Source organism: Bubalus kerabau, chromosome 1, assembly GCF_029407905.1.
Source record: "Bubalus kerabau isolate K-KA32 ecotype Philippines breed swamp buffalo chromosome 1, PCC_UOA_SB_1v2, whole genome shotgun sequence".
NCBI classification, from domain to species: Eukaryota; Metazoa; Chordata; class Mammalia; order Artiodactyla; family Bovidae; genus Bubalus; species Bubalus kerabau.
Genome location: NC_073624.1, coordinates 7,122,502 through 7,149,044, shown reverse-complemented (window position 1 = coordinate 7,149,044; position 26,543 = coordinate 7,122,502). Strand labels below are relative to the sequence as shown.

The window sequence follows — 26,543 nt, the reverse complement described above, 5'->3', positions numbered from 1 at the left end:
TTGTCCTGTTCCTTCCCACTCCCCCACCCCCTGGATGTCAGCCCAGACTCGGGGTAGGCCCCCGGGGGGCTGGGAGAGATAAAGCCACCCACCAGGACTGAGGGCCAGGGGCCTTCAGCGTGGGTTCCCCGCTCTCTCGGGCTCCCTCCCACCCCAACTCCTACCTCCACAGTCTATTTTTATCCCTAATTCTTGGCCTGAAAATAAGCCAGGCTGGCAGGGACCAGACCCCACCCCGTCCCCAGACAAGCCGCCTTTTGAAGTGGGCACAGCGTTGCCCACGATGGGCACTAGGATCGAAGCCCCCTTCCTGAGGGGGGCCTGTGAGGGAGCGTGGCCCCACTTTTTTGGATGCCCAAGCTTGGCGTCTACCTGAGGCCATTTCTCCTGGGGCCTGCGGGGAGGCTGAGGGGCTGCCCTCCTCCATCCCTGTGCCTCTCACCCCCTTGGGCTGGTTGGGACAGAAGGTGGGCAGAGGCCCCAGCACAGACTGAGGGGACACGCAGCAAGGGCTCCCCTCATGCCGAGAGCAGGCCTCACCCGTAAGCTTGGGCCTCACCCACTTCTCTTCTGCCCGCACCTTGATGGCCCTGTGCCCTGGGTGAGCCAGCCTTTGTGTCGTGTGTATATACTGTGCCTTTTCTCGTTATGGTTCAGGGTGGGAGGGGGTCGGTTTTTCACTGAAAAGGGGGCTATGCCTGTGGCTTCCTTGATGTGGAATCATTCACTGTGTCCTGGATGTAGGTTATTGAATAAACACAGATTGGTACCACCCGGCGTGAAGTGTGTGGGGTCTGCGGCGTGACCAGCCAGGCAGCCACGTGGCTTGGCCTCAGTGGGTCCGGAACCAGGGGCTGCCTATCCCCCTCTGCCGAGAGGTCCCAGAGGCTTTGGGCTGACAGACCTTCCTTGCCCGCCCATGCTCCTGGCCCCGTCCTCCCAGCACTTCCTGTCTGGCTCACACTTCAGGGCTAGGACAGACCTGGGCGAAAAGGGGTGTTGGTGGTGGTGGTGCTGGGGTCAGAGGTCACCGTATGCAGGACGCAGCTGGCTGCTTAGCAGATGACACCAGTTCTTTGCGATTTGGGGTGCTAAACCCTCCTGGGTTCACCCGGTTGGGTTTCCCCATCTCCCTGGAGGCAGAGAGCTTCTGAGATGTGGCCTGCAGGTCACATCCGAGTCCAGCTCCTGTGCTTCCCAGCCGGGTCCCCTTGGGCGGGTGGCAGGAGTTGGGGGCGTCCCTTCAGCCTCCACATGCCTCTGTGCAGACAGCCCGCCCCTGCCTGTGACGGCCTGCTGGCCAGTGTGAACCACCCGGCGCATGTGAAGTGCCAGTTTGTGGGGAGGGCCCATGAGGCTGGGGAGGGGCCCAGCCACAGGCAGTGCAGGGCCGTGTGGGCAGGCAGGTCAGCGAGGCCCGTGGGGATGAGGTCTGGGGGCCAAAGTGCGTGGTCCATAACCCGGCCCCCGGCTGGGAAATGGGCCAGGGCCCTTGAGCTGTCTAAGCCACTCCTTTCTCTGAAGGACATACAGCAGGCCACTGTCCCGAGGGCCAGAACAGCCTGTGGGGGTGCGGGGTGGGGGCCGGGGGGCCACTGTAGCTCGTCCTTGTCCAGTCACTAGAGCAGCATTTCCAGCGGAGGCCTGGCCCCTGGGATGGAGATCCAGGGCCCTTGGGACTGAATGAGCAAAGAGGTCACACCCACCTCCCAGCCTAGCCTCTCCAGGGCATGTGTCACCAGGGTGGGTGGCTGTGGGTGGCTGATGTGTGCCCAGGAACCCGATGCTTTTGTGAGTCTCTACGGGATCCGTGACTCAGCACCCACCCTCCTCCCCCAGCTCTGTACAACTGCAGGATCGTCTTGGCACCCCACCCCCACCCTGGGTTGAGGGTGTGAGAGCCATCTTCCCTGTGAGCCATGGGGGTCCCCACTGCAGGCATAACCATGGACCCTGGCCTCTGTTCTGACCTGGGGCTTCTAGGCCTTGGTTTTCTCAAGAGAACATAAGAAAGGGCCAGGTGGACCCTCCTACAGGTGAAGAGCTGGAGGGTTTGGGGGCCTCAGGGTAGCCCAGCTAGCAGGAGGAAAGCCAGAGACTGGCTGGGAACAGGGGCCCCTCTGCCAACACACGCTGCCATTCCACCACCAGACCCACAATGCCGGCAGAATATGGAAGAGTCCTAAACCGCCATCAGTTGGGTGACCTTGGCAAGGTACTGAGGTCTCAGGACCTCAGTTTCCTCATCTGTCCAGCCACATGCTCATGGGGCTTTCATGAGGACTAAAAGAAGAAATAGCAAATGGCAGCCATTGTTATCGAAACAGTATACCGTGCCTAAGATATCCAGTGAGGGGCATAACCCAGCCCTCAACCTCCCACCAGTGCCTGGCACAGAGGAACTTGATGCATGCAGGGTGTTGGCAGTGCCCTGGGCCACAGCCAGGAAAAGGGGGGAGAGCTGGAAGTGCTAAGCCTGAGGGGGGGCAAGCACCCTGGTGGGGGCACTGCCAAGGCTCTGGGTCCAGCAGCCCCATCCCCGTTTCCCCCAGAGCAGCCACTGGGAGCAGGCTCCCCCATCCTGAGTACCAGCTGTCTCCAGGCCCACTGCCCACGCCCATCAGGGGGGTGGCCCCAGGCCAAGCTGGCCAAGTGGCCTGCAGCCCAGGGGCCGGCCCAGGGCCAGACAATGTCAATGAGGATCAGCCAGGCTCAGCGAAGTCAAGCAGGTGACTGGCTGGAGGGGCTCTCCTCCATTCAGGGTCATGGACCCTCGGGGGCCCACCAGCTCTCTCCCCTGTGCCAACTCCAAGATGGCTGGGGCCTAGCTGCCCCCTCTCCCATGGCTCCTCCTGGTGTGGACATTCTGGCTGGCATTCAGCCCTGACCACCCTCTCCAGCTACTTCTCCCCAGCTCCCAGAGCACTTGCCCACCAGCTCTCAGTCCTCTGCTCTTGCACATGCTGTGCCCTCTACTGGCACTGCCGTCTGTCCAGTCAATGACCAACACCTCCACCATCAGTGCCTCTCAGAGCCAAGCTGGGGCCCCTTTATTCTCAGGGATGGGAGTCACAGAAAAGGGTTTATTTACACAAGGACCCCCCAGGACAGAACCACTGGCCTTACCCAGTGCGCCATATCCCTGCAAGACTCCAAGGCTCCTCCTGGTCCAGTCTGGGCAGGCAGAAGGGCTGGACTTCAAGGCTGGCGCCCCTCCTTCCGCGGCCTGGGTGCCCCCCGCCCGGTCAGGCCTCTGGCAAGTCCCCCTGGCAGAAGAGGGCTCCCGGCGTTGCAACGCCTCGAGAGAATCGGCAGCCCCTTCTTCACACGGTGACCTCAGCTTTGCTGTTGGTGCTCAGGTGCCGGGTTCCGCGGCCGGCGCTGCCGTAAAGGCCAGGGGCCTGCGGGCTGAAGGCCTCGGGCAGCTTCTCCACGCTGAACTGGCTCCGGGGCGCGTGGCCCGGCCGTCGCGGCGCGGGAGAGGCGTGAACCTCCAGGTGGCCGCGGGCTGCGGGCCGGACGGGGCGGCCGGCGGTCCAGGCCTTGTAGTGGCCCGATGGGGTGGAGCCGGCGGGGGGCGGGTAGCCCGGGGGGGCCCAGGGGCAGGCGTCGAGCAGCTCAGGCAAGTCCTCGGGGGTCCTCCGGGCTCGCGACGGGAGGGTCAGCGGGGCGGGTTCCGTGGCAGTAAAACGCTGGTAGAAGTCCGGAGCCGAGGCCTCTGCGGGGACAGAGAGCCGTGAGTCGGGGGCGGGGCCAGACCTCGGGGGCGGGGCCAGACCTCGGGGGCAGGGGCAGGTCCCGGGGGCCGGGGCCTCAGCGCCTCCCGGCGGGTACAGGCGGCAGAGGCGGGGGTCTCAGGCCCACCCGGGAAGGGTACAGGCTACGCCCCCCCGGCTCTAGATTCGGCTACCCGGCCCCAGACCCGTGGCCTGATCAGAGAAGGGTGCGGTGCGGCCGAGGCATGGGAGCCGATCGGCGAGGGGGCGATGCGGACGCTGGCTGGAGCGCCGGGAACTTTAGAACTGGGACGCCGAGCCTCACAATCCAAGCGCTTGCACTTCCGGGGGTGCAGCGGGCCCGGCGCTCCCCAGCACAAACCCGGCCTCTCACCTGCGGCCTTGAGCCCGGCTGCCTTGAGGGTGGCGTACTTAGCGAAGTCGGGCTGCAGCGTCACGTTGCCACCGCCCTGCAGCCGCGGGGCGCGCGGGGGCCCCGCAGTCACCGAACCCAGGGGCACGTTGTTGGGGCGTTTCTTGTCTGGAAGGAGGAGATGAGACTCGGCTCGCTGACCGGAAGACATCCCGCACCTCTTTGCAGCCCACTCCCGGAGGGCAATTAAAGATAACTTGTGAGATGTCTTAGGAACTCATTCCTTCTCTGTCTCCTGACGGCAGAATCTCCAGTACCTCGGACAGGGCCTGGCTCAGAATAAACGTGAATAATAGCAGCCAGCCCTGAGGGGGTGCTCATCTAACGGATGACTTGCCAGCTTGTTCGATTGAAGCCTGGCGCTGGGGCTCAGGATCAGCTTCTCCCAGAGGGGAAGAGAATGTTTGAGGATTGGAACCCATAGTGGGGGGAGGGGAGGTGCTGTCAAGGCTGCGTCGCCAGCAAGAGTCCAAGAGGGAGGCACCAGCCTGAAGGAAAAGGCCCACGAGAGGCCACAGACGCAGGCCAGGGCTCTGGCCCAGGGCTCTGAGCCAGAGCCTAGAACCAGGCAGACCCAGAGTCTGAACTGGGCATCCCTGAATCTGGAATCTTCACAGAGTCCCAAGGCTGGAGGTTGCAGGACCCTGGGAGGGACCCCTGTCCACCACGAGGAGCTGACTAGTTGCCCACTCCCCCCTCAGAGAGGCTGACTAGTCCCCTCACAGAGGCGGGCAGCTCACTTCCATCTGAGAAATGGCTCACAGCCTCAGCGCTCCGGTCCCCTGCTCCCAGGCCCTCCTGACAAGGCGGCTCTGTGCTGTGGATCAACAAAGGCCCGGCCACTAGCCGCCTCACCTGTGCTGTTGTGGGGGGAGCCCCGGGGAAGGCCATCACCCATCTGCACCTGGACACAGCTACCCAGAGGTGGGCCCAGAGGTGGAGGCAGTGGCTCCTGGGGGCTGGGCTGCTTCAGGAGTTCCGTCAGTGTCCTGTGGGGAAAGAGTGGTGACAGGCAGCCTGTTTCCCTGTCAGCCAGGTTTGGCCCATCAGAGGCAGCCCCCGCCATGACTTCTCATTGTGTGGGCAGCTCTTTCAACCCTTCTGGCCTCCCCTCTCCCCGGTGATTAGCCCCAAATATCTAGTTTCTCCTCCCAGACATGACCTGTAGCCCCAACATGGCCAACTCTCAGAGCAGGTCAGGAAACTAAAGGGGTCACGTGTAACCAGGGCCACCTTATTTTCCAAAGGCTCTCCTCCCCATTCTGGAGTCTACTCCCCAAGACCCTCCATGTTGAGCTCCCTCTCTCAACACAAGCATCTGAGCATCTCTGGCTCCTGGACTTTGTGCCACTCCTTCCCCATCTCCTCTGGAAAAACTCCTATTCATTCTTCAAAGCCCACCAGAATCCTTCCTCTACCAGGAAGCCTTTTTTTTTTTTTACCTGCCTACCTTCCTCCCCTCTTGCCACAGGGGTTTCTGCTGTGTTCCGGGACTTAGCTACCAGCACAAGCAGGGAGGATGGACAGTGTGGGGAAGGAGGAGCCAGGAGACCCCACAGTGCCAGCCCCACACCAAAGGCTGTGTGACCTTGAATACCAGGACACCCAGCCTCCACCCAGCTGTGACGGGATCTGACTGAGCCTTCCCCACAGACAGCCAAACCCAGCCTTCAGCCCAGCTGCCTTCAGAGTCCAGAACCCATGATTTTCTCCTCGCTGGGGCCTCAAATGACTGATTCATGCTGAAGCACACTGGAGATGGGACACCTGGGATGGGCGCAGCTTGGCTGCAATGTGGCAGGAGCTGAAGGTCTCCTAGCGCCTGCCTGAGCCGATCCACGTGCCCTGCTCACTCCTTGGCTGCTCACCCCCACGGTCTCATCTCTGAGCACCCACCAGCCAGCTCTCTCAAACACCTAAGCGATTTTCATGCCTCTGAGCCTTTGCACAAACTTTCTCCAGAGATAGACTTGGACACCCCACCAAGCCATCTGAGAAGCCTTCCCTGACCAGCAAGCTCAACAAAGCAGAGGGTGTGACTCGAGGGGAGGAGGGCAGGGGTTCAGAGCACACCCACACACAGCTCCCCAAATAAGAAATCGGAGTCAGGGCACATGGGAGCCTGACGGCCAGACAGAAAACAGCACTGGCCACGGACACAGCACAACAGGGGTGGCCCGGCTCCTCCTGAAGCACCACTAGGCCTGCTTCCTGGCCCCTGAGGATAAAGTAGGTTCCGGGTGAATGTGTCCCTAGGCTGCCGCAGCCACTCCCCTCCACCATCATGGGCCCTCAGTTTCTGCTGCCCCACTCGGATCAAGGACAGTCCCTGTCCTCTCCCCCTCATCCAGCTCCAGGAGGCTCCAAGCTCAGGAGGCCCAGGCCTTGCTCCTGAAGCATCCAGCACCCAGGGTGAGAGGCACCAGATCGCATGCAGCACAGCAGCTGAAGCCAGGGTTCCAGTCCCGGCTCTGCTTACAGCTGCCTTAGAGCAGGTGGGCTGGGTGGTCTGGAGAGTGAGGGGTCCCATAGAGTGCCAAGGAAGCCCTCCTGCCCCTGACGGAAGTCTAGGAGTGGGGAAGCATTAACACCTAGCCCCACCCAGGCATGGGGGCCTCTCTCCACGGTCACTTTTAAGTACCAGCCTGTCGCACACCGTGTCAGCAGCCCACACACCCAAGGGAGCTGGGCCTGGATGAGCGAGTGAGGAGGGCCCAGGCCCCAGGACATGGGGGTGACTGGGGGCATGTGAGTGTGTATCAGGGTATGGGGTGTAAGTGAAGGTTTAGGTTTGGGACACCGAATCCCAGAGTCCCTTTCCCAGCTGAGGTAGGGAACCTGGGTCCTGTCACCCCCACTTAACACAAAACTCAGAACTCAGCACCTGTCCAGACCCACAGCCAAAAGGAACCTGTACTGCACCCAATGCGGATCCCCTTCTACCCAGGGGCACTGAGTGGGGTGAGATGGGGAGGTCTTCTAGAAACACTAGGGAAATAAGGCCAGCCCTGAGTCACAGCTTTGGGGGTGGAGAGGGGGAGTGGGAAGGGAAGCAGGAGGGGAGAGAGCCAAGGGAGCCATAGAAAATGTCCCTTCCCTGGGGACCTGAGATGCCTGACGCTACATCAGTGCACGCCCCCTACCCCAGCGCTAGTTGGGCTCGGGCCCCAGGCCCCCTCCCCTAGGCACGGATTTTGTGCCCTCAGTCGGGCGACCTGCCCTCCCTCCAACTCCGGAAGAGGCCGGAGCCGCAGGGGAAGGCGGCTCAGCACCCAGCTCCCGCCGGAAGGTCAAGGGGAGTCGGAGCGGTTTCGGCTGTCTCCCTCCGTGAAGTGGGTGTGGGGAGAAACAGACCTGGAGATTCAGAAGCAGGGAGGCAAAACCTGGAGGAGGGGGCTGTTGAGACGACCGGAGGTTCCAGAGGGTCAGGAAGAACGAAGGCTCGTGAGGGGGAGCCCACCCGGCAGGCTGGCCGTCCAGGGGGTTGGGAGGGGATCCCGGGCCCCGGCCCCGGGCCGCGCGCGCTCACCTGGTCACGGCGCGCCGCGCGCGCGGGCTGTGCGCCCTCTCCAGGCCCAGGCGCGCCCCGATGCCGGCTAGCACCAGCAGCGCGGCGACGCCGCACACCGCGTAGACGGCCGTGTGGCTGCGTTCGCGGCCCGGGTCCCGGGGTGCGGCGGCGTCGCGGGCGCGCGCGGGCGGCCGGCCAGTCTGCACCCAGGCCGGCGTGTCGTAGTTGGAGCAGCGGCTCTGGTCCAGGCGCCGCGGCCCGTCGTGGCAGCAGAAGCGGTAGCCGCACGTGCCGCAGCAGAAGTTGTAGGCGCCCGAGCTGCAGTTGAAGGGCGGGTCCCACTGACCCATCACGTCGTAGTAGCCGCGGCAGCGGTCGCCCCCGGCTGGGGCTGCTGTGCCGGGAGCCGCCGGCTCCTGCGCCTCGGGGGCCCCCGCGCGGCCCGACGGCGGCCGCGCCAGCAGCAGCGCCAGCCCGAGCCCGAGCCCGAGCCCGAGCCCCGGCTGCCCGCGGCGGCCGCGCAGCCCCGGCGCACCGGCCCGCTCCATCGGGCCCGCGCCTTCGGCTACAGCACCCGGCGCATGGCGGCGCGCCGCGGCTCCGTCCCGCCGCGCTCCGGGCCCGCTGGTCCGCGCCCGCTGGGATCGCGCCCACCTCGCCGCCCTGCCGCTGGCTCCTGGAGGACACCGCCTCTGTCGTCAGCTTCCCGCGAGGACCCCAGGCCCTGGGCCGGGGTTCGGTCTGGGCCTCGCGGGGCCTCGTCTCCGGTGGGCGCGTACTCTTCGCAGGCTCACCTCCGACTCGAGCCGGCCAGTTGGCGCCCTGGGACTGACCCCACCCCCGGGCCGGGCGGTGGGTCCTCTCCTGCTTGCGGTCCCGGCCCGGCGGGTGTGCGAGTCCCGGTCCTATCGGGGGCGGCGGGCCGCCGGATTCCGCTGCCTTCCCGCCGCCCGCTCCGCGCTGCCCGCGCTCTGGCTGCGGCTCCGGCTCCGCGCGGGCTCGGGCGGGCGGGGGAGGGAGAGAGCGGGGGAAGGAGGGCAGGCGGGAGGGAGGCAGGGCCGGGGGAGGAGCGCGGCCGCGGCGGCGGGAGGGCGGTGGCACGGCGGGCTCCGCATCGGTGGAGCGCCCCACCGAGACCCTCCCCGAAGGCCCGCCGCGAGCGATCCTCGGAACGGGCGCTCCAGGGCGCTCAGCCCAAGGCTCTCGGGACTGTTGCTTCGGACACGAGGCCCTCCGCGGGAGCGCTTGTGTTTACAGGTGCGGGGACTGAAGGGACCGGGCAGCCCTGGCGGGTCGCTGTTGTCCTCCATCCTCCCCGTGCCCTCCGCCAGTTCCGATCCAGACACGAGTGTGGCTTGAGGCAGGGCCATTCCCTTCTGCGCGCCTCGATGTTCTGGCTGTTAAATGGGAAGGAAACTTCCAGCAGAACCTCAGCAGAAGGCCAAGTTTAGGTCCCCTCCTGGCTGCCTCGGGTTCAGTGTTAACCCTGGGACATGAACCTGGGTCCCAGAACTTCCTGGACGCTGGGCTGGGGTCCTGCAGTGGGTGGCCACACGTCTATGAGCGATGGACATGGCCTAGTCCGGAGCTCCCTGGATCTCTCCTGCCAGCCCAGGTGAGAAAGGGAGGAGATTGGTTTACCCGCAGGGACCCCGCCTTGGGGCAGAGCCCTTGTCAGACACTGCGCCCTGGTCCCCACTGGACCCTCAGGTCCTTTCTCAAGCCCCGGGGTAGGGGTAGGGGCCGGGAGGGAACCTACTCAGAGCGCTACTCAGTTATGATTCTGAAGTTGGTTTTAACTGCAGAATGTGATCCGAGCAACCCAGGTGAGCTGCCTTGCTTTTCCCTGCCTCAGTTTCTCATTTTAACACCAGGAACTGCCTCTTCTGGCGGGGAGGGGTCAGTGTGGGACCTCCCACTGTCTAGATGAGAGCATTAGGGGGGCGCTGACTGCGGGCGCGTTTCCTGGTGTCCTCACACATCTGCTGAATGAATGAAGTGACTCTAGCCTCTGGTTTCAGATGAAGAATTTGGGCTCCTTGGGTCCTTCCTGCTCCCTCTTGCATCCTGTCTTCACTCAGTAACTGGGATCAGCTTATAAAAATGGAGGAGGTGGAGGCAGGAAGGAGACAGATTTACATTTAAAGGAGGATCAGGTTTTCTGTTGATGAGATGAGGGGCTGACAGACTAATTTCAGGGCTAAGACAGGAAGGAGGGTGACCTCCCTACAAAGCCCTCCCCCATTCCTTGTGCCCTGGCCAAAAACAGACTGCTCCTCTCTCCTCCACCCACAAACATGCTTTGGATCCAGCCCAGAAGACCCTACCCTACTAAAAGGCTTTATTACAATTTTAGAGAAAAAAGAAAATAGATGAACAAAGGGATAAAATGAAATTGCCTTAGTCCCATTACCAGGGAAAACTGATGCTTTACAAACTGCTTTATAACTGGTTTTTCATTTACTTTTTGCGGTCAAACTTTCAGTATATTATTCTGCTTTAGAACTTTATATTTTCTGGTGCATCCTTTGCTGCTTCCTTAGCTGGTATTCCTAGAAATGGAATCCATGGCACAGACTATCTAGTTTGTATCAATGCCCCCAAGACACACTGCCAAGCAGCCCTCTAGGTCACTGAGTCTCGGAGGGTAGCTGCTTCTCCCCTCTTTCCCACCCTATTACTGGGCACTAGGTTTCAAGAGGCTTGTCACTGCTCCCTGGGACTGTGACCTCTTCCCTGGGTAATATGACCCTGTTGGACCCAGAGCAAGTCTTCTAATGCTCTGCTTCTCCCGGGGCCCCTCTCCTGACCCTACTTTCTTTGCATCATTGGATGCTCTGCCCAGCTTCCACCCCAAGTTTACTGCAATCAGGATATATGTCTCCATTTAGCCAATGAAGGAGCTGGATTCCAGGCACCCCTCTACCATACCCCCAAGGGACTGATGTCTAACCTCCAACTCCTCCCCACATCCATGGCTTCCTCCTCATCTCAGTCTGGTTCAGTGGTCAGCCAGGAACCATAGATGCCCACATCTACTGGGTCCATGCCAGGCACTCAATGCCCTCTCCATGTGAACACTCAGCCTTGGGGTGGGGGATGACACAGAGAGGGCAAAGCCAAAGAGAGACCACAGCTGACTGGCTGAGCCCTGGGGTCTGACCATCCACTCAGCTGACACTGTCCCCCAGGTGCCCAGCCACGTGCTGGGCAAGGGGATCTAGAGACAGAGTAGTCCAGTTAAGGGAGGACCCCTTTGTCCAAGCTGCCCTCCCTGGACCCTGGGATCTCTCTCCATGACAAGGCACCAGAGCACCGGCCCCTCGTCTCCACTGCCCGCCGCCCCCAAGCCTGTATCGCCAAAAGTCATCCATTGATCCAGGCTTAAAATAACCCCTGGCATCTGCAGCAAACCCCATGGGGCAGGCGGAGGAGCCGAGTCGCCGTTCATGAAGGGCACCTGCCCTGCCCCCAGCTCCGAAAGCTGGGATCTGGAGTATGTGGGTATCTGAGTGTGCTCGAGAACATGAGTGAGAGTGTACACGTCTGGGGCTGGCACGGCTGTGAGGGCCTTCATTGCACGTGGGCATGTGTGTATGTGTGTGTGGCAGTGTGAATGTGCCTGTGCACAACCCTCCCTGTTGAGTATTCGCCTGGTGCCCAGGTCTGGCTGGGCAGGGCTCAGGGTCCTGAGAGGAGAGATCGGGGACGTACATTAAAAACCTGGCTTGGGCCTCGGCATCCGGATTCTAGGTGGTAGGTAACCAGTCTGCCCAGCCTTCCTAGAGAGAAACCCAAGACCCCAGGACAGGGAATGACTTGTGGTGACTGGCACACAGCCTGGAAGGGCCGGAGTCTGGCCTGGAACCTGCACTGTGTGCCCCAAACCTACCTTCTGACCAGTTCAGTACAGAGAAAGCAGCTAGAGGCCCCTGGCCCAGAGGCCTGGCAGCACTCCCAAGGCCTAACACCTGGCACATCAACGCCTCCATGAAGCCCTGGGCCCTCTCACGCATTGTTTCTTCCTGGAATGCCTTTCCAGCCCCTCACACTGAGAGCTCCTATCTATCCTTCACTTCGGATACAGACTTAGGTGAGTTGGAATTCCGGCTCTAATAAGACTGATGAACATTTCTGGGCCTCAGATCTCTCATCTGCAAGATGGGCTGCTAGCTCTTCTTCTGCATGGCTGCAGGGAGAGGTCAACGGGTCTCCGGTTGAACAACATCGGAGCCTGCAGCCTTTTGGGAACCCCCACCACAGCTGTGCTAAGAAGACGGTGATTCCACCGTGGGTGCCCTCTGTGAGTCATTGCCAAGCCCATCTTGCTCCCATTTCGTCTATGGTGGAAGGTTACCCAAGAAGCAGACGTTGCAGGGGACCATGGATTCCCTGCTAGTGCAGATGCCGAAGAATGTACGTTGGGGGGGGAGGTCTGCAGGGGAGGACCCGAGGCTCCTTTGTCTCCCTGAGAGGCAGTTCGTGACTCAGGCTCCAGCTGCCTGTGGGAGGGACCGGACGCGCGCGCTCCTGAGGTCGCGAGGGAGCGGGGGTGGGGGTGGGGGTGATTGGGAGGTGGCGGCTGGCGCTGGGTGCTGGAGCTCAGCTTCCCTTCTCAAACCCGCGTGCACGCACCAAGGTGCAAGTCTGGAGCTGCCCACCGTGACCTTAGCGCGGAAACAGACCCAGAGAGGACAGTGTTCGGCGGAGGCCATCCCGCGCCTCCACCCTGGACAGGTGCGCTCTGCCCCGCCAGCCTGCCGGTTCCTAGGACATAGCTCTGAGGTCAGCTCCGAGCGCGGAGCGCCGAGCCGGAGGAGGGGGACAGAGCGGGGGAGGCCATCTCTCCACAGAGTCGGGGCCAAGTCCCTGCATTTGGACCCCTCCCGGCTCGGGTCGAGGTCCTCGGGTCTCGTTTGAGGATGGGGACCCCGCGTGAGCCCGGCGGTCCGGAGTTTGGAGTCTACAGGTGATCTCGGTGCCTTGCTGCTTCACGACCTCCCGTTTTCCCTGCAGGTGGGCCTTGAACCCACCCCTTCTACCAGCTCCTGGCCCCGCCCCTTTCCTGCTACCCCGAGGCTTGGGGTTCCTCGGCCCCACCTCCCTCCTTGACCCCGCCCTCGTCACGCCTCTAGCCCTGGCCCCACCCCCTCCCTCCCGCAGCCCCGCCTTCCGGTGCCCTAACGCAGGCGGTCCAGGTGCCCCGGGTCTCGCTGACCGCAGGAGCCGCCGACATAGACTTTCACCTGCGCCAGAGTCGTCGGCACCGTCCTGGATCCATGCAGGACGCCCGGGGCTGGTCCTCAGATTCTCTGCAGCTCAGGGGAGTGAAGAGATGCTCAAGAGGCCCGGTGGGCCCCGGGAACCCATGCAGAGTCCCCCGAAGAGGACGAGCCAGAACACAGGCGTCTGTGTCCTCCTGGCTTCTCCTCGATTCTCCGTGTGACCCTGGGCAGTTGTTCCTACCACCCACCCCCCTGCAACCCGCCTTCCCCACCTCCAGGTCTGGATCAGGCAGCTGGGGAGCCGGCAGAGAGTGGAGAGAGGTCAGATTTCGGTTCTCGGTAAGGGAGAATTTGGCCTGAGTCACTGACAACAGAGAAGATGGGAGTGGGCTCCCACCTTGTGCCTAGGGGAGGGCTAAAGGGTCTGGAGGTGACAGAAAGGGTGAGACCGAGCAATGGAGCTGAAGGAGCGCGTGCTCCCAGAGGTGGGTGCCCCTGGGTGCCACAGGGCGGGAGTGGCCACAGGGAAGGTTCTGACAGCCTCACCTGGCACTCCGCGGCCGTGTGCCCAAAGTCTCCAGCCCCTTCCCCTGCCCCGACTTCTCTGCACCTTTGCACGCAGCTCCCTGGGCCAGGAATGCCCTTTCTCTGCTCTGTTCCAGCAAGACAGCTCTGCAGGACTCAGGGCATATCTCCTACTCTCCAAAGCTCTCTAAATGCTGAATTATCACACACAAACACACCCCTCTCCCTTCTCCGTGCCCTCCACCGCACCTGCTTGGGGCATTCCCTGGCTCTGGCCGGGATCACCCTGTCCTGCTGTTGTGTCCCGCTCTGTTTCTCCCACTGGAGTAGGACCTAATGGCGGGGTCTGAGGCTGACCTCCTGGCACTGACCAGCATGGTCCTGGCACAACGCAGGCATGCTGGGATCTGGGATCAACAGGGGCAGTAAACAGATGACAATGGGAGATGGGAGTGGTAACTCCTGAGACCAGAGCCTCAGGCCAGCTCTGGGAAACTCACATGGGGCGGGGGGAGAATTTCTGAGGGTTGGGGGGCTCTGGGCAGAAAAGTATCTGCATCCCAGGGAAGGAAGTCAGTAGAGGCACTCATGAGGTGGAGCCCCTACTTGCCAAATGGCCTCTTTAATCTTGGACAGTTGGTTGGCCTGCAGGTTCTGTTTTGCATGTAGCAGACAGGACCCAAGAGATGCCACAGCTTCTAAAGGCAAGGGCTGTGTGAGACCATCCCTGCCAGGACAGAGGGAGGTTAGGGGTCACGTCCCTCCTTCTGGCCTCACCAGCTGGGCCTCCCCACCCCCACCTTGAGCCAGGAGCCAGGGCTGCCAGGCAGGAAGTGAGAGGTGCCTGCAGGAAGCCCCAGGAGGAACTGAGACTTCAGCCAGCCCCGCCCCCACCTGCAGGGCCCTGGGGACCTTGGGGACACCTGACCCTGCACCAGGAAAATCTAGCCAGAAACAGGCTGGGGAAGGGGGGCTACTTCCCTGGGTTCCGATCTGAGGAAGCAGCTTTGCCAGTCTATCTTGGATCCTTCTTACTGCAGAAAGAGACCAGATAGGGAGGAAAATCTTTGAGTCGAGATGAAAATAAAGAGCAAAGCCTGGAACCAATGCCTGGAGTCTGCAGCTCCCGGGTCTGCTCCTGGGACCTTCTGGCCAGAGGGTGCCCAAGTCTAGCCCAGCTCCACCACTGCTGATTGTATCTTGGGCCAGGTCCCTCCACCTCTCTGGGCCTTTTCTTTCCTATCTGCAAAATGAGCCATATAATCCCTGCTCAGGAACATGAACTGGTCCAGATTTTCAGGAAAGCAGTTTGACCAAAAGGGCTCTAAAAAAGGTCAAGGCCTTTTTAAAGCAACAACTCTCCTTCCAGGAAACAGAGACTCAGGGTCCTCATCTGTAAACTGGAGGTGAGGAGTGGGGATCCTCTAGGTTCCCTTCCAGTCCTTGGAGGGCCACAGGCCAGGAGGAGAGCTTTGCATCCAACCACCACCTCCGTTTTTCAGAAAAGGAAACTGAGACTGGACTAGGGGTTCAGTGGGGACACAGTGGTGCCAGAGGGTTTGCATGTCTGGGCCCCAGGGGCCTGCACCCACTTGTGTCACCGCCAGGGCCCACCCCCTGGCTGTGGTAGCAAAGGTGGGGAGGGAGACGGGGGTGGCCGAGAACAGCTCAGGCTCCCCCAACTCTGAGAGGCAGAGAAATGGAAAGTTGGGCCCATTCTGGGCCTGCCCCGACCCTCCTGCCTACAGCCCTCACCCTGACCTCACCTCAGCCACCTGGTGGCTGGGGGGATGGGGGGAGGCATCTGAGATGTGTTCAGGATGGAGAGAAGAGACTCAGATGTGGCTGTCTGGTTCTGGGGGGCGCCAAACGGTGCAAGCCGCTGACTATCTTCTGAGCTGGGAAAGGGCTGGGCTGGAAGGGCAGGTGTCTACTGGGCAGCTCTGATGGGCAGGTCAGGGACAGATGGACAGAGAGCTGATGCATGGAAAAGAACATGGTCAAGGTGGGAATCCTCTGGCAGTCCAGGGGTTACAACTCCAAACTCTCACTGACAAGGGCATGGGCTCCATCTCTGTTAAGGGAACTAAGATCCCACAAGGCGTGCAGCATGGCCCAAAAAAGAGAAAATAATATGGTCAGGACCCTACAAAGGGGACAACATGGTGCTCAGAATACCGTCTTCTGACTTCCCAATCCCTTGCCCCTTCCAAAGGTGCTAAACTGTGACAAAGTCCAAGGCCACAGTCCAGGATAGAGTCCAGGTCAGGAGGATCTAACCCTCCTGATCGCAGGAGGTTTGGCAGGAAAGCCAGTAGCTGACTGAGTGCACAGCGTGGTCCAGAACTGAAAGAGAGGGTCTTGATTCCAGGCCCCAGGGCAGGGGGCACCATGGTCAGAGGAACAGTTCCACTGGGGTGGTGGATGCCTGACTTGGGGAGGACAGGCCACAGAGCGAAGGGCACTCAAAGGACATCAGGTCCAGCTGGTTCAAGGCCTCAGGCCTGCCCTGGCCTCCTAACTAAGGAGCCTCCTGCAGGTCCTGGGCCCCGCCCTGTATACAGCTCTGCGTGCCCCGGAGGCCGCTAGCGCTCCAGGTGGGCTCATGCTGTCAGCATACCACCAGTGTGCAATTGCAGTCCAGCCCCACAGGCTCCAGACTTCCTCCCAAGCGTGAGCCTGGGGCTCTGGAAGCTGCCACCAGGGCAAAAATGGCATCACAGATCTTAGCAGATAGGCCAAGCTCAGGGGTGACCCTAGGATACAGATACCCAAGAACCAGCACAATTCAGGCTATTTCTTAAACTCATCTTGTACTAAATCCCAAAGCAAACCGGTCAGTTGGTTACTCACTGCTGCCATTTGCATTGGTTTAAAAGCGGGACAGCTCCGAGAGCAAGTATTAAATACAACCCAGCTACAAATTAAGCATCCTCCTACTCAATGCTTTCCTAGATTCATTCTGGTTTATGGTGGTTTCCCCAAGCTTAAAGGAAAACTCTACTCAGAGTATCCCAACCACTCAAAAAGCACAGAGCTCAGCCATGACCTTTGAGGACTCGGACAGATGGTATGAGTTTATTTTGTGTATTTGTGCTCACTCAGATCAGATCAGATCAGATCAGTCTCTCAGTCGTGTCCGACTCTTTGTGACCCCATGGAATGTAACCCACCAGGCTCCTCTGTCCATGGGATTCTCCAGGCAAGAGTACTGGAGTGGGTTGCCATTTCCTCCTCCAGGGGATCTTCCCAACCCAGGGATCAAACCCGCCTCTCTTAATGTCTTCTGCATTAGATTCTTTACCTCTAGCGCCACCTGGGCAGCCCAGTATGAGTTTAAGCCAATGCTAACATGCGGTACAATGCCATGCAGTCCAAACCCTGTGGTCTGTGTGCCTGTAGCTCTGCAGGGTTAGCTGGGGAGCAGGTGGGCTCCCAGAAGGGACAGTGGGCACCGGAGTAAAGAACTGAATTCAGCCTCCAAGTCCGGCTGGTGGCCCACAGAGAGGGTGGGGGCCACCTCCTGCCCTCCTCGGTCGCTACTGTAGCTCAGGCCCGGCCGTCTTGGTGGTCACCAGCTCAGTGGAACCCAGCTCTGTGGCTGGCACAGGGACGCTGTGGGTAGGTGGGGTGGCCGCTGGGTCTTCACTGGGCAGAAGCCAGATGGGAGCCGTGGCATCCAGGGTTCCGGGGGAGAGTGTGGTATCAACATCCAGGGGCTCTGGGTGGGGGGGGGGGGGTTGCGGGTGGTGCAGGGTCAGGATTGGCTCGCAGCCGTCCCCACCCACTGTTCTGGAAGCCTCCCTGGCGGGACAGCCCTCTGACTGATGGGAGAGAAGTCAGTTGTTATGCCCCACTGGTGGGATGGGGAGGGGTGGCACGTGATGGGTCCTCAGGACGGGAAGTTTCTAGAGCTGGTTGGCAAAATGCCAGTGCTGACAGAGGGCAAGGAGAGGTGGGAACCAGTCTGGTTGTCCCAGAGAGAGGGTAGGATAGGCCACTCCCCACCCCCCAACCCTCAACTGGGCTCCCCAGCCTTGGGTTTCTTCCTCACACAGATCTGGGACGTTAGAGCTGTGTCCCTCGCCTGGACTGGGGGTCTCTGGCCGGACTATTTCTCTCCACTCGGCCTTGCCTCTTTCAGACCATCCCTACCCCTTCACCCACCCCTCCTCGGACCCCTCAAGGGCCATGCCTCCCCTCCGACGGCCCCCAACCCTCTCCGGTCCCCTAGACGAGGAACTTACTGTCTGGGTCTCCGTCCGGGGCCTCCGGGACCTCCGCGGCCTCCGGAGCCTCGGGGACCACCGCCGCTCCCGGCTGCCGCCTCCGGCGCTTCCAGGTCACCAGCCCGAGCAGGGCCAGGGCCAGCGCAAGGCCCAGCAGCGCGGGGGCCCCGAAGAGCAGCGCAGGGAGAGGCAGCGCCGCTTCGGCCTCCGCGGGGGTCCCCGGGCCCGCCGACTCCTGCGGCTGCAGCGCCGTCCCGGGCGCCAGGCTGCTCGGGTCGCCTGCTGGAGGGGACGGGCAGGGGGAGCAGGGGGCGGAGGGAAGGGGGGTGTGGGGAGGGGGAGGGCCGGAGGAAGGTGAGGCTGGGCCGCGGAAGAGGGGGACGGCCGGGCGGGGCAGCGCAGGCCGAGGGGGTGAGAGGGGGCCGTGAGGGCCACGCGCCGACGGCTGGTCCCCCTCCAGGCCCCCGGCTCACATTCCCCACCCCACCTTGCCAGTTAACCCGAGGCCCCCGCCCCCTCCCCACGTCCTGGGACAGGGCGGCGGCGGGTGGGTGGGGAGGGCATGCCTGTGACTCCGAGCATCACCCTCCTTCCCGCTCCAGGGCTGCCCCGTGCGCGCGCGCCATGCGTCGGCGCGGCTCGACTCTTACCCAGTCTAGGCCCCGTCGTCCGGAGGAGACTGCAGGCCACACAGTTGCGGACCAGCGGGTCGAAGCACTGGGTCTGCAGGCACTGCGTGGGTGCCGGCCGGTCCTTGCCCCGCAGGCTTCTCCGCCCTCGCTGCATGCTGCCAGAGCCTCTAGCCTTCTGCGCGCACCCCCGCCGCCGCCGGCACCGAGTCTGGGCTCTGCTGCCCCGCGGGGAGGAAACCGGGCGGGGCGCCACCCACCCCGCCCCAGCCCGCCCTCCTGCCTGCTGGAGTGGGACCACTCAGCCGGTGGACCAGCACCCCAGACCCTCTGTGGTTTCTCCATTCAACCATCACCCCTAGACAGCCATGGGGCGGGCTCTATTCTGGGTGCTGAAATCAGGCTGGGACTGAGACCCAGGGGCTTGATCTTGGGGCACAGAGGATGGGCCCCTTAAGCAGGACACAGAGCTCTGGGGTGGCGTCCCCAAGGCCAGCCTGTAGTCCCAGGCCATCCTCTCCGGTCCTCTTCCCCTTCCTGCCTCCTCCTTCAGGGAGCCCTCCTGTCCTTCTCAGGCAGCGCTGGTCAGTTTGTCAAACACAACCGGGCGCCCACACTGCCGCAGGCCCCCTGGGGGACTCCCACACCAGGAGGTGGCAATGGGGGAGGCAGTGCCTCTCCGCCGCAGCATCACCGAAGGTGATCCCCACGGAGGGGACAGGGAAACTTCATGGACAGGGCAACTTTATGGACAGAACGAGCAGGTGTTTGCTAGATGGAGTGAGGTCCACTGGAGCAGGCAGTGCAAACAAAGGCCTTCGGCCAAATCCAAAGGCCAGGTAGTGCTGGGACCAGAGGGCGGGGCTGGGTCTTTGACTGAGAGAAGCCAAGACTCCGGCTGCAAGGGCACTGGGGAGCCATGGAGGGCTTTCAGCAGGAAGTGTCCCAGTCAGACCTGCCTGTTAAGCACTGGCTGGAACGGAGTGCGTAGATAGGGTAGGTCCAGGGACAGCTCAGTCTCAAGCTCTCAAGCAAGAGGAAGACTCAGACCAACCAATAAATAGATAGACAGACCAAGGCCCAGGGGGCGGTAGGCAGCCCACCCACCTTGACTTCTTTTTCCCAGGGCTGTGTGTGTTCAGGCTGCTCACCCTTGTGTCTCATCGAGGCCCCTCCTGTCTGTCTCTACTCCCTTGTGTTTGGGGCAGCCCCACCTGACTCTCACCTGTGTCCCTTGGACCGAATCTCAGGCAGACACACAAGCCCCCTTGGCCTTCCTGGACAGATGCTGGAGCCCCTACTTGGAGCGGCGGGGGGCCAGGGCTAGCAGAAAGCCTCAGGAAGGAGCATGGACTTGGTGCCCTTGTGGTGGGCCTACCAGACCCCGAAGCACTCAGGGCTGGAAGTGCACAGAGGAAATAGTAACTGTCCAGGGGGCAGGGAGGGGGCTCAGGGCCAGGAGTAGATCTTTAGCGGCTCAAGCAGGAGGGAAACCTTCCAGACAGAAGGTGGGACGGACAAGTTCACAAGCAAGAGAGGGGCAAGGGGAAGCTTGCCCTGGGGACCGGCTTGGCTGCTGCCTTGGGGGTCCAAGGCTGCGGATGGGCCGGGCCAGGCCTCTACCCGCAGGCCCTGGAGGGGTGAGGAGCCCCAGGAGGTGCTGGGGTGGGTGAGATTCTCTGAGCTGTGCCTTCGAAGGGACCCTCTGCCTGCTGCTGTGGAGCTGCAGCCTGGCCAGGGTGGGCAGCGCAGCAAGGAGGCTGGCGCCACAGCCCAGGGCCGGGGAACGAGCCAGCAGTTGTTTCAGAGGAAAGAGGGACATGATGGAATGAGGGGAGCAGGGCTAGGCCCCCCCCAGGTTTCTTGCTCCAGAAACCCTGAGACGGCCGGCCTTCAGGAGCCCGGGGCCCACTGCCTCTCCATCCCCTGCCCATGGGCCAGCAACTCTGTGGCAGGAAGGTGTAGGCGGTGGGGCAACTGCAAAGGAGAAGTGGGTCTGGGGTGGGGGTGTGGGTGTGAGTGTGGGTGTGTGTTGAGGGGGTGGGGGAGCCAGGAGCTTGCACAGGAGCCAGGGCAGGGCAGGCCCTCCTAGGGGGCAGAGGGGTGGGGGCAAGACAAGAAGACTGGGTCCCCCTCCCCATCCCATCACTACTGATGCCACTCTTACCTGTTAGCCGTGGGACAGCTGAGCCCTTAATAGCATTGGGCATCTCTTCTAACCTCTGTGTGTGCGCACTCTTGGCGACCCCATGGACTGTAGCCTGCCAGGCTCCTCCATCCTTGGAATTTCCCAGGCAAGAATGCTGGAGTGGGTTACCATGCCCTCCTCCATCCAGGGGCTCTTCCTGACCCAGGGATCGAACCTGCATCTCTTGTGTCTCCTGCCTTGGTGGGCTTGTTCTTTACCTCTGTGCCACCTGGGCAGCCCCTTCTTTGAAGCTGGGTGCTGGACATTTGGGCAGGGGGAGCTGAGTCTCAGGAACCTTGGGGAGAACCTATGCGTGGGGGATGGGAGGGCCGGGTCTGGGGTTGTGTACACAAGCCACCCCTGCACCGGCGGCCCTGGGCCTCTGTCTTCCTGCGGCCGCTCTGACCCTGGCGGAGAGCAGAGGAGGTGACCGGCAGGGCCTCGGGCCATTCGGGGAGAGTGGCGCCTGGTGGCGCAGGCCTCCTGGAGGGAAAGAGGTCCTCACTGGACACAGGCTTCCCGGGCGCCTCCTGCGTGCCCGCAGGGGCCTGACTCCAAACCTTTTCACTTTTGCTTCCTAAATAGGGAAGCGGGGAGACCTTGAATCTCTGTTTGGATGACTTAGGGGTTAAGAAATTTTGGGACTTTCCTGGTAGGCCAGTGGTTGAGACTCTGAGCTTCCACTGTAGGGGGCATGGGGTTGAATTTCTGGTTAGGGAACTAAGATCCTACATGCTATGTGCTGCCAAAAAAAAAAAAAAAAAAAGAGAAATTTCACCATCAGACCATATGGTAGAAGTTTATTCCTCAATGTATTTTTTCATATCCTCTGAAGTCAATGTATTACTTTTTAAAATTCACCATCTGTATGTATCACTTTTTAACTGTGAGATATGACCAAGAGGGAGGAGTTAAATTTCTAAAATCAAATGTGGTTCAAGCAAATGTCCCCTGTGCTCTTGACAGTTTTTAACTTGGTATCATAACTCCGTGTATGCGCAAGTAGAAAATTATGGACTTTGTTGCTGAAAAACCCTTCTAATTGAATCTATTAGTGTTCTCAAGTTTTAATTCACCGAGTTTTTTTTTTTTAACGATTAATTTGAATCTGTCAGGGGAAACAGAGTCTCCTTTGATCTGTGTCCCCCAAAATACCCCCCAAAACACCGTCCCCATGGTTCTGACACAGGTGCTATCATGATGTCATTTTTTTTTCAGATGGGGAAATAGGGACTGTGAGGGGCCTGGCTGGGGTCTGTATCCAGCTGAGCATGAAGTGTGGCCTGTGCTCTTCAAGCCTCAAGGACAGGGTGGGGAAGTGAGGACATTCTGCCTGGTGGACAAGCTCAGTGTCAGGGGCGTGGAGAGGGGAGGCCCCAGGGGCAGAGAGGCCCAGCCCCCAGACCTGGATGTGAAAGCGCTCTGAGACCTGGGATGCCTGTGTTCTTTACTTGAAAATTAGTTTTATTTGTAATTTTGTGAGTAATATCTGAACATGTTCTCATGAAAAAAACCCTCATACAATACCGAAGTCGATGAGTAAGAAGGGGCATTTCTCTGCCGTTCCCCAGAGGGGGTGTGTTTTCACTTTGTTGAAGTCTTTCATCCCGGTCTTATTTTTACTCCTTTACATTCTCGTGTACACGCATTGAGAAAATCAGGTTTTGTGTTTCATAGAGGGGCCACGGGCTGTGATGACCTGTCGGTCTGAGTGCTTGTGTTGGCTCTCTAGTGTCATCTTCTTTTTTGGGGCCAAACCACATGACATGCAAGGTCTTAGTTTCCTGACCCGGGATCCAATCTAGGTCCTGGCAGTGAAGGTGTGGAGCCGTAACCGCTGGACCACCGGGGAATTCTGTCTCACTCCATCTCATTTTGTCACGGCGGCCAGGGCCCCCAGAGTCGAGATTCCCTTTGCCTTTATTTTTGGGCTGCACCAGGTCTTCTCTACTGTGAGAGGCTTCCTCTAGTTGCGGTGTGCAGGCTTCTCACTGCGGCGGCTTCTCTTTTTTGTGGAGCAAGGGCTCAGTACTTGCGGGACGCAGGCTTAGTTACTCCTCGGCGTGTAGAATCTTCCTGGACCAGGGATTGAACCCATGTCTCTTGCCTTGACGCGGGGATTCCTATCCACTGTGCCTTCAGGGAAAGCCCTCCTTTGCTTTTCTCATGTATTGGGTTGGCTAAAAAGTTTAGTTCAGATTTTTCCATAAGGGAAAAACCCGAACTAAACTTTTGGCCAACAGATGTCATTTTAGCTCTGACATCCAAGACACTGCCAGAAAGTCTCCTTTCCTACCAGGGAGAATGGGAAGGGTGTGATGTGGGGCCTCTGGACACGGGGAAGGGTTGGGAGAGGCAGGCAGGTCAGCTCAAAGTCCTGGTAAGGCCAGAGGTCCCCGGGACCCCTCTCCCCTTGAATCCAGGTTACACAAGGTGAGACCTTGGAACAGGGGGACAGAGGTGGGAGTGCTCCCTGAGGCTGCCTGTCCAGGAAGCAGTTAGAAGTCCTCGCTCAGGCTCCCAGGCCCTCTGCCTATCCTCAAGGCCCCATCCCTCCCCCCCGCTACCAATCACACACGTGCAGCCCCAGCAGATCTCTCAGCCTGGCCCCAGGCTGCGGGGTGTGGGCCTTCCATGTGAGGTCTGAAAGGAGACCCAGCCCCTCAGCCTCACAGGGAGAGGAGGCCCCCACCCTCTGGGGCCAGGCCTACAGGTACGTAAGGTGGACAGAGATGCTGAGACTTGGCAGGTGGGGCAGACGGGGAGCAGGATCCCCCACCCAAGGGGCCAGCTGTCCCCAGGCCTCATTCAGGGCACCACCCAGGAGGGACCGGGGATGTACCATGAGTCAAGCAGTGTTCTAGGTTCTGGGGCAATAGCAGGGAACCACAGAGACACAGACCCAACAGTAAGACCACAGAGGAGGTGAGGAGGTGAGACATGCTGGGGAGGAACTGTCAGGAGCGCAGGGCGACGGGGAGGGCCGGAGCCTTGGGAAAGGCCCAGTGCGACCTTGGAACAGGAGGACAGAGGTCCGAGTGACCCCGAGGATGTCTGGGGAGGAGCAGGCAAGGCCCGGGGACCAACCTGCCGGAGCAGCCAGAGAGACGGCAGCGTGCACGCCCACCACGGCCTGGCCCTGCGCCCCCTTGCCTTGACCTGTGGGGGAGGTGGCCTCAAGATCCTTCTTTTGCAGAGAACAAAGCAAGCTCAGGAGGAGGGATGAGCCAGGCAGCCCTGGGCCCTGAGCCTTCCTGCCACCACCCCTCCATTCCATTTCTGCTGGTTTATGACATAGGTGGTGGGCAGGGGTTGGGGTCTAGTCCAGCACAGAGGAGGACCGAGAGCTGGGGTCCCCTCTCAGCCTGGCCGGGCAAGGCTGTTACCCAGTCAGACCAAGCACCCGCTACATGTTAGCTGCAGAGGGCCCCCCAGATGTCTCTGGCACCCCCCTGACACTACAGGTCACGGGCACCAGGGACGGCCACCTGCTCTCCCGCCCAGAGCAGCTGTTCAGGGACCCCAGCCCCATCCCTAGGGTCACACTCGAGTGGGCCTCACAGCTTCGGGGTGCAGCGAGCTCCGTAGCCCACCCCCTCAGCCTCCCCAGGCCTCGCCCCGTGTCTGTGAGAAGTCCTTTCACAATGATTCTCTGCTTGCATGCTCGCAGCCCCAGGGGAGACTGAGCGGGGCGGGGGTGGCGTTAGGTGAGCAGGCATCTTCTGGAAAGGGTCCCTTTGAGCTGGAGTCCTTCCAGGTAGGCCTGGCCCAGCACCTGGTGTGTTTGGGGAGGGACATCCCGCAGCGGGGCTTTAGTTCAATCACCTCCTGCGCTCATCTTACCCTCCACACCCCTGGGCACAGCCAGCCAACCACTCCCCCCGCAACCCCCGGGGCCACCATCTGCAGAGGGCGTGGGGGGCCAGACCCCGGCAGGTGCGGTGCCTGGCCCTTGGGTTTCTCTGAGCCTCTCGAGGGCCTCGCCAGGCCGTGGGGCCCGAGGGTGGGAAGTGAGCCGCCCCAGATCATGCTGCAGGTTGGCCACAGACCCCAAGGCAGTGGGACACAAAGACCGGGTCCTTTCCCACTGCATCACTTCCCCTCTGTGGCCAGGCTGCTCTGCCTAGCTACAGCCCCAGGCCGCCCCTGCCTCTGCTCGCTGAGGGGTGGCAGAGACGCAGGTGCCAGGCTCGGAGCCCCCTCCTGGGCCGGGAGGGGAAATAGCGTCAGCCTGGGCCCGGGATGCCTGGGTCTGGGTCGCCTTCTACGGAGAGCCTGAGCCCCTGGGGCCTGGGCTCGAGGGCTGCCCGCAACCAGGTGGCCTGAAGACCCAAAGAAACCTGTGCCCCTGAGTGAGCCCTGCCCCTCTGGCAGCCTCAATGCCTCACCCTCATGGTGTGGGGCCCCGATGCCCCCCTCCCTCCCCTGTGTTCTCAGGGAGCATGGAGCCTCGGGCTGCCCACTGCCTTGGACCTGCTGCCCAGGGGTCCATGCCCACCATCAGTAACCGCCTCCGACGTGACCGCCCGTGACTGTGGCCAGCCTGAGGTCTTCCATTAGCTTTGAGGTTTTTTTGTTTGTTTAACATCACAGTTTCTCGCTCTCGGTCCTCACGAGCGGTTGGGAAGAGGCATCAGTTAGCCTGACCCCAGGCTACAGACGAGGAAACGCAGGCACATCGAGCATGAGAGTCAAGGGCAGCCTTTCCCATCTCCCTCCCTGGCACCAGGCACCCGTGCCGGGCACCACAGGGGCGTCGAGACAGGCCCTCCTTCATTTCCCTCCGTCACACCGGCTCCCAGACAGGGTCGCTGGCCTCCACTCCCTGGCTGGCTCCCGGGCCTGAGGGCTCGGCTCCACTGTGAGGCAGAGGCAGGGTTCCAGGGTTCCGGGGCCCCCTCTGAGCTCGCTGGAGCCTTGACAGCATGGAGCTCCCCCAGCACTTGGAAGGCTCCCAGGTCCTCGGCTGGAAAATGTGATGCCATTTCTCTTGTTAAATGGCACCAGGTGGCGAAGAAAAGGTGGCACAGGGACCAGAGAGAGAGAGAGGGAGAGAGAGCCCCGTGCTGGCGGGGTCAGGGAGGGGGTATGGAGGACCCCATTTGACTCCAACCCAGATGTGGCAGGCAGGGCGTGCCCACACCCCTGCTCGCTCCTGCTTGGACACCTCGGCCCATCGCCCTCCGCTCCCCTCCAGCAGCCCTGCAGGGCCCCACCCTTTATAGCCCAGGCTCCAAGGGGCTGAAGACAAGGCTGGTTTCTAGGACCCCAGGTCCTTCTGGGAAGCTGACCTCCTGGGCCTTGGCTGATCCTGTCCATCCCCGCGGAGACCCACTCCCCACCTTGGCACAGAAGGGGGCCTCCCTCCCCAGATGCAGAGGGAGTTCTGGGCTGGAGCCTCAGGCTCCTACCCTGCTCCCCACCCTCCCCTCCACAAGGCCTGCCTGCCCCTGTGCTAACGGGCCCCAGCAGCTGGGAATGGCTCTTCAGGCCGCTTTCTCCAGCACAAGGCCTGCGTGTCCAGCATTTCTGGGTTCTCACTGCCCAGTAGACATGACCACACCTCTGTTCAATGATTGGGCGCACAAGAGAACAACAAGAGAGGAAAAGCAGAGCACTGGGCCCAGGGCTGGGCTCTGCCTTCGATTACCTGTGTGGCTGTGGGTATGCCTCTGATGACAACAGTCTCGGTTTCATTAAATGTGAAATGGGGAAACACTGTCAACTTCACACAGGTCTGCGGGGAGGGCGGGCGGCAGGAGCGACTGTGAGAAGTGCTCGGTAAAGCGTGAAGCTCTGCGGAGGTCGGGTGACGTCTGAGACCTGAACCGAAATCACCACGGCTGAGGTTCTCGGTGGGGGGTGCCTGGAAGACCAGCCAGGCCTCGGCAAACTTTACTGAGCAAGCACAGGGGTGGAGAGGAGCCCAGGGAGAGGAGAAAGGTGGGCCCCACCCTCATGACTCCTGCACCGAGGTTCAGGTTGGCCCATGCATCAGTGAAGTGCGTGAGCTGCGGCTGCCATGGTGACATCAAAACAGAGGCCCTGCGGCGTTGGCACTGCCCAGGGCATCAAGCAGAGCCCATC

At 61.3% G+C, this 26,543-nt stretch overlaps 2 protein-coding genes across 2 annotated transcripts; both read right to left on the bottom strand.

The window, feature by feature from the left end:
• Positions 1-3,022: 3,022 nt before the first annotated feature.
• Positions 3,023-8,208, bottom strand: SHISA8 (shisa family member 8). The gene is made up of 4 exons (XM_055566036.1): positions 7,679-8,208; positions 5,005-5,138; positions 4,111-4,257; positions 3,023-3,718 (listed from the first exon to the last, which is right to left on the bottom strand). Exons 1-4 carry the CDS (start codon positions 8,206-8,208, stop codon positions 3,324-3,326), a joined length of 1,206 nt encoding a protein of 401 aa, XP_055422011.1. The 3' UTR covers positions 3,023-3,323.
• An 8,265-nt stretch (positions 8,209-16,473) lies between these two features.
• Positions 16,474-18,425, bottom strand: TNFRSF13C (TNF receptor superfamily member 13C). The gene is made up of 4 exons (XM_055566034.1): positions 18,290-18,425; positions 17,719-17,921; positions 17,657-17,688; positions 16,474-17,136 (listed from the first exon to the last, which is right to left on the bottom strand). Exons 1-4 carry the CDS (start codon positions 18,423-18,425, stop codon positions 16,950-16,952), a joined length of 558 nt encoding a protein of 185 aa, XP_055422009.1. The 3' UTR covers positions 16,474-16,949.
• Positions 18,426-26,543: the final 8,118 nt, after the last annotated feature.

What these genes read in the sequence shown, in the direction of transcription:
- SHISA8 (XM_055566036.1), bottom strand. Translation starts at nt 8,208, where the DNA reads ATGGAGCGGGCCGGTGCGCCGGGGCTGCGCGGCCGCCGCGGGCAGCCG. An exon ending in GCGCGGCGCGCCGTGACCAG is followed by an intron (nt 5,139 to 7,678) that starts GTGAGCGCGCGC and finishes CTTTCCCCACAG; the next exon opens with GACACTGACGGAACTCCTGA. An exon ending in CTCCCCCCACAACAGCACAG is followed by an intron (nt 4,258 to 5,004) that starts GTGAGGCGGCTA and finishes TCCTCCTTCCAG; the next exon opens with ACAAGAAACGCCCCAACAAC.
- TNFRSF13C (XM_055566034.1), bottom strand. Translation starts at nt 18,425, where the DNA reads ATGCAGCGAGGGCGGAGAAGCCTGCGGGGCAAGGACCGGCCGGCACCC. An exon ending in GGCGGCAGCCGGGAGCGGCG is followed by an intron (nt 17,689 to 17,718) that starts GTGGTCCCCGAG and finishes GAGGCCGCGGAG; the next exon opens with GTCCCGGAGGCCCCGGACGG. An exon ending in CCGGACGGAGACCCAGACAG is followed by an intron (nt 17,137 to 17,656) that starts TAAGTTCCTCGT and finishes CCCCCCCCCCCA; the next exon opens with CCCAGAGCCCCTGGATGTTG.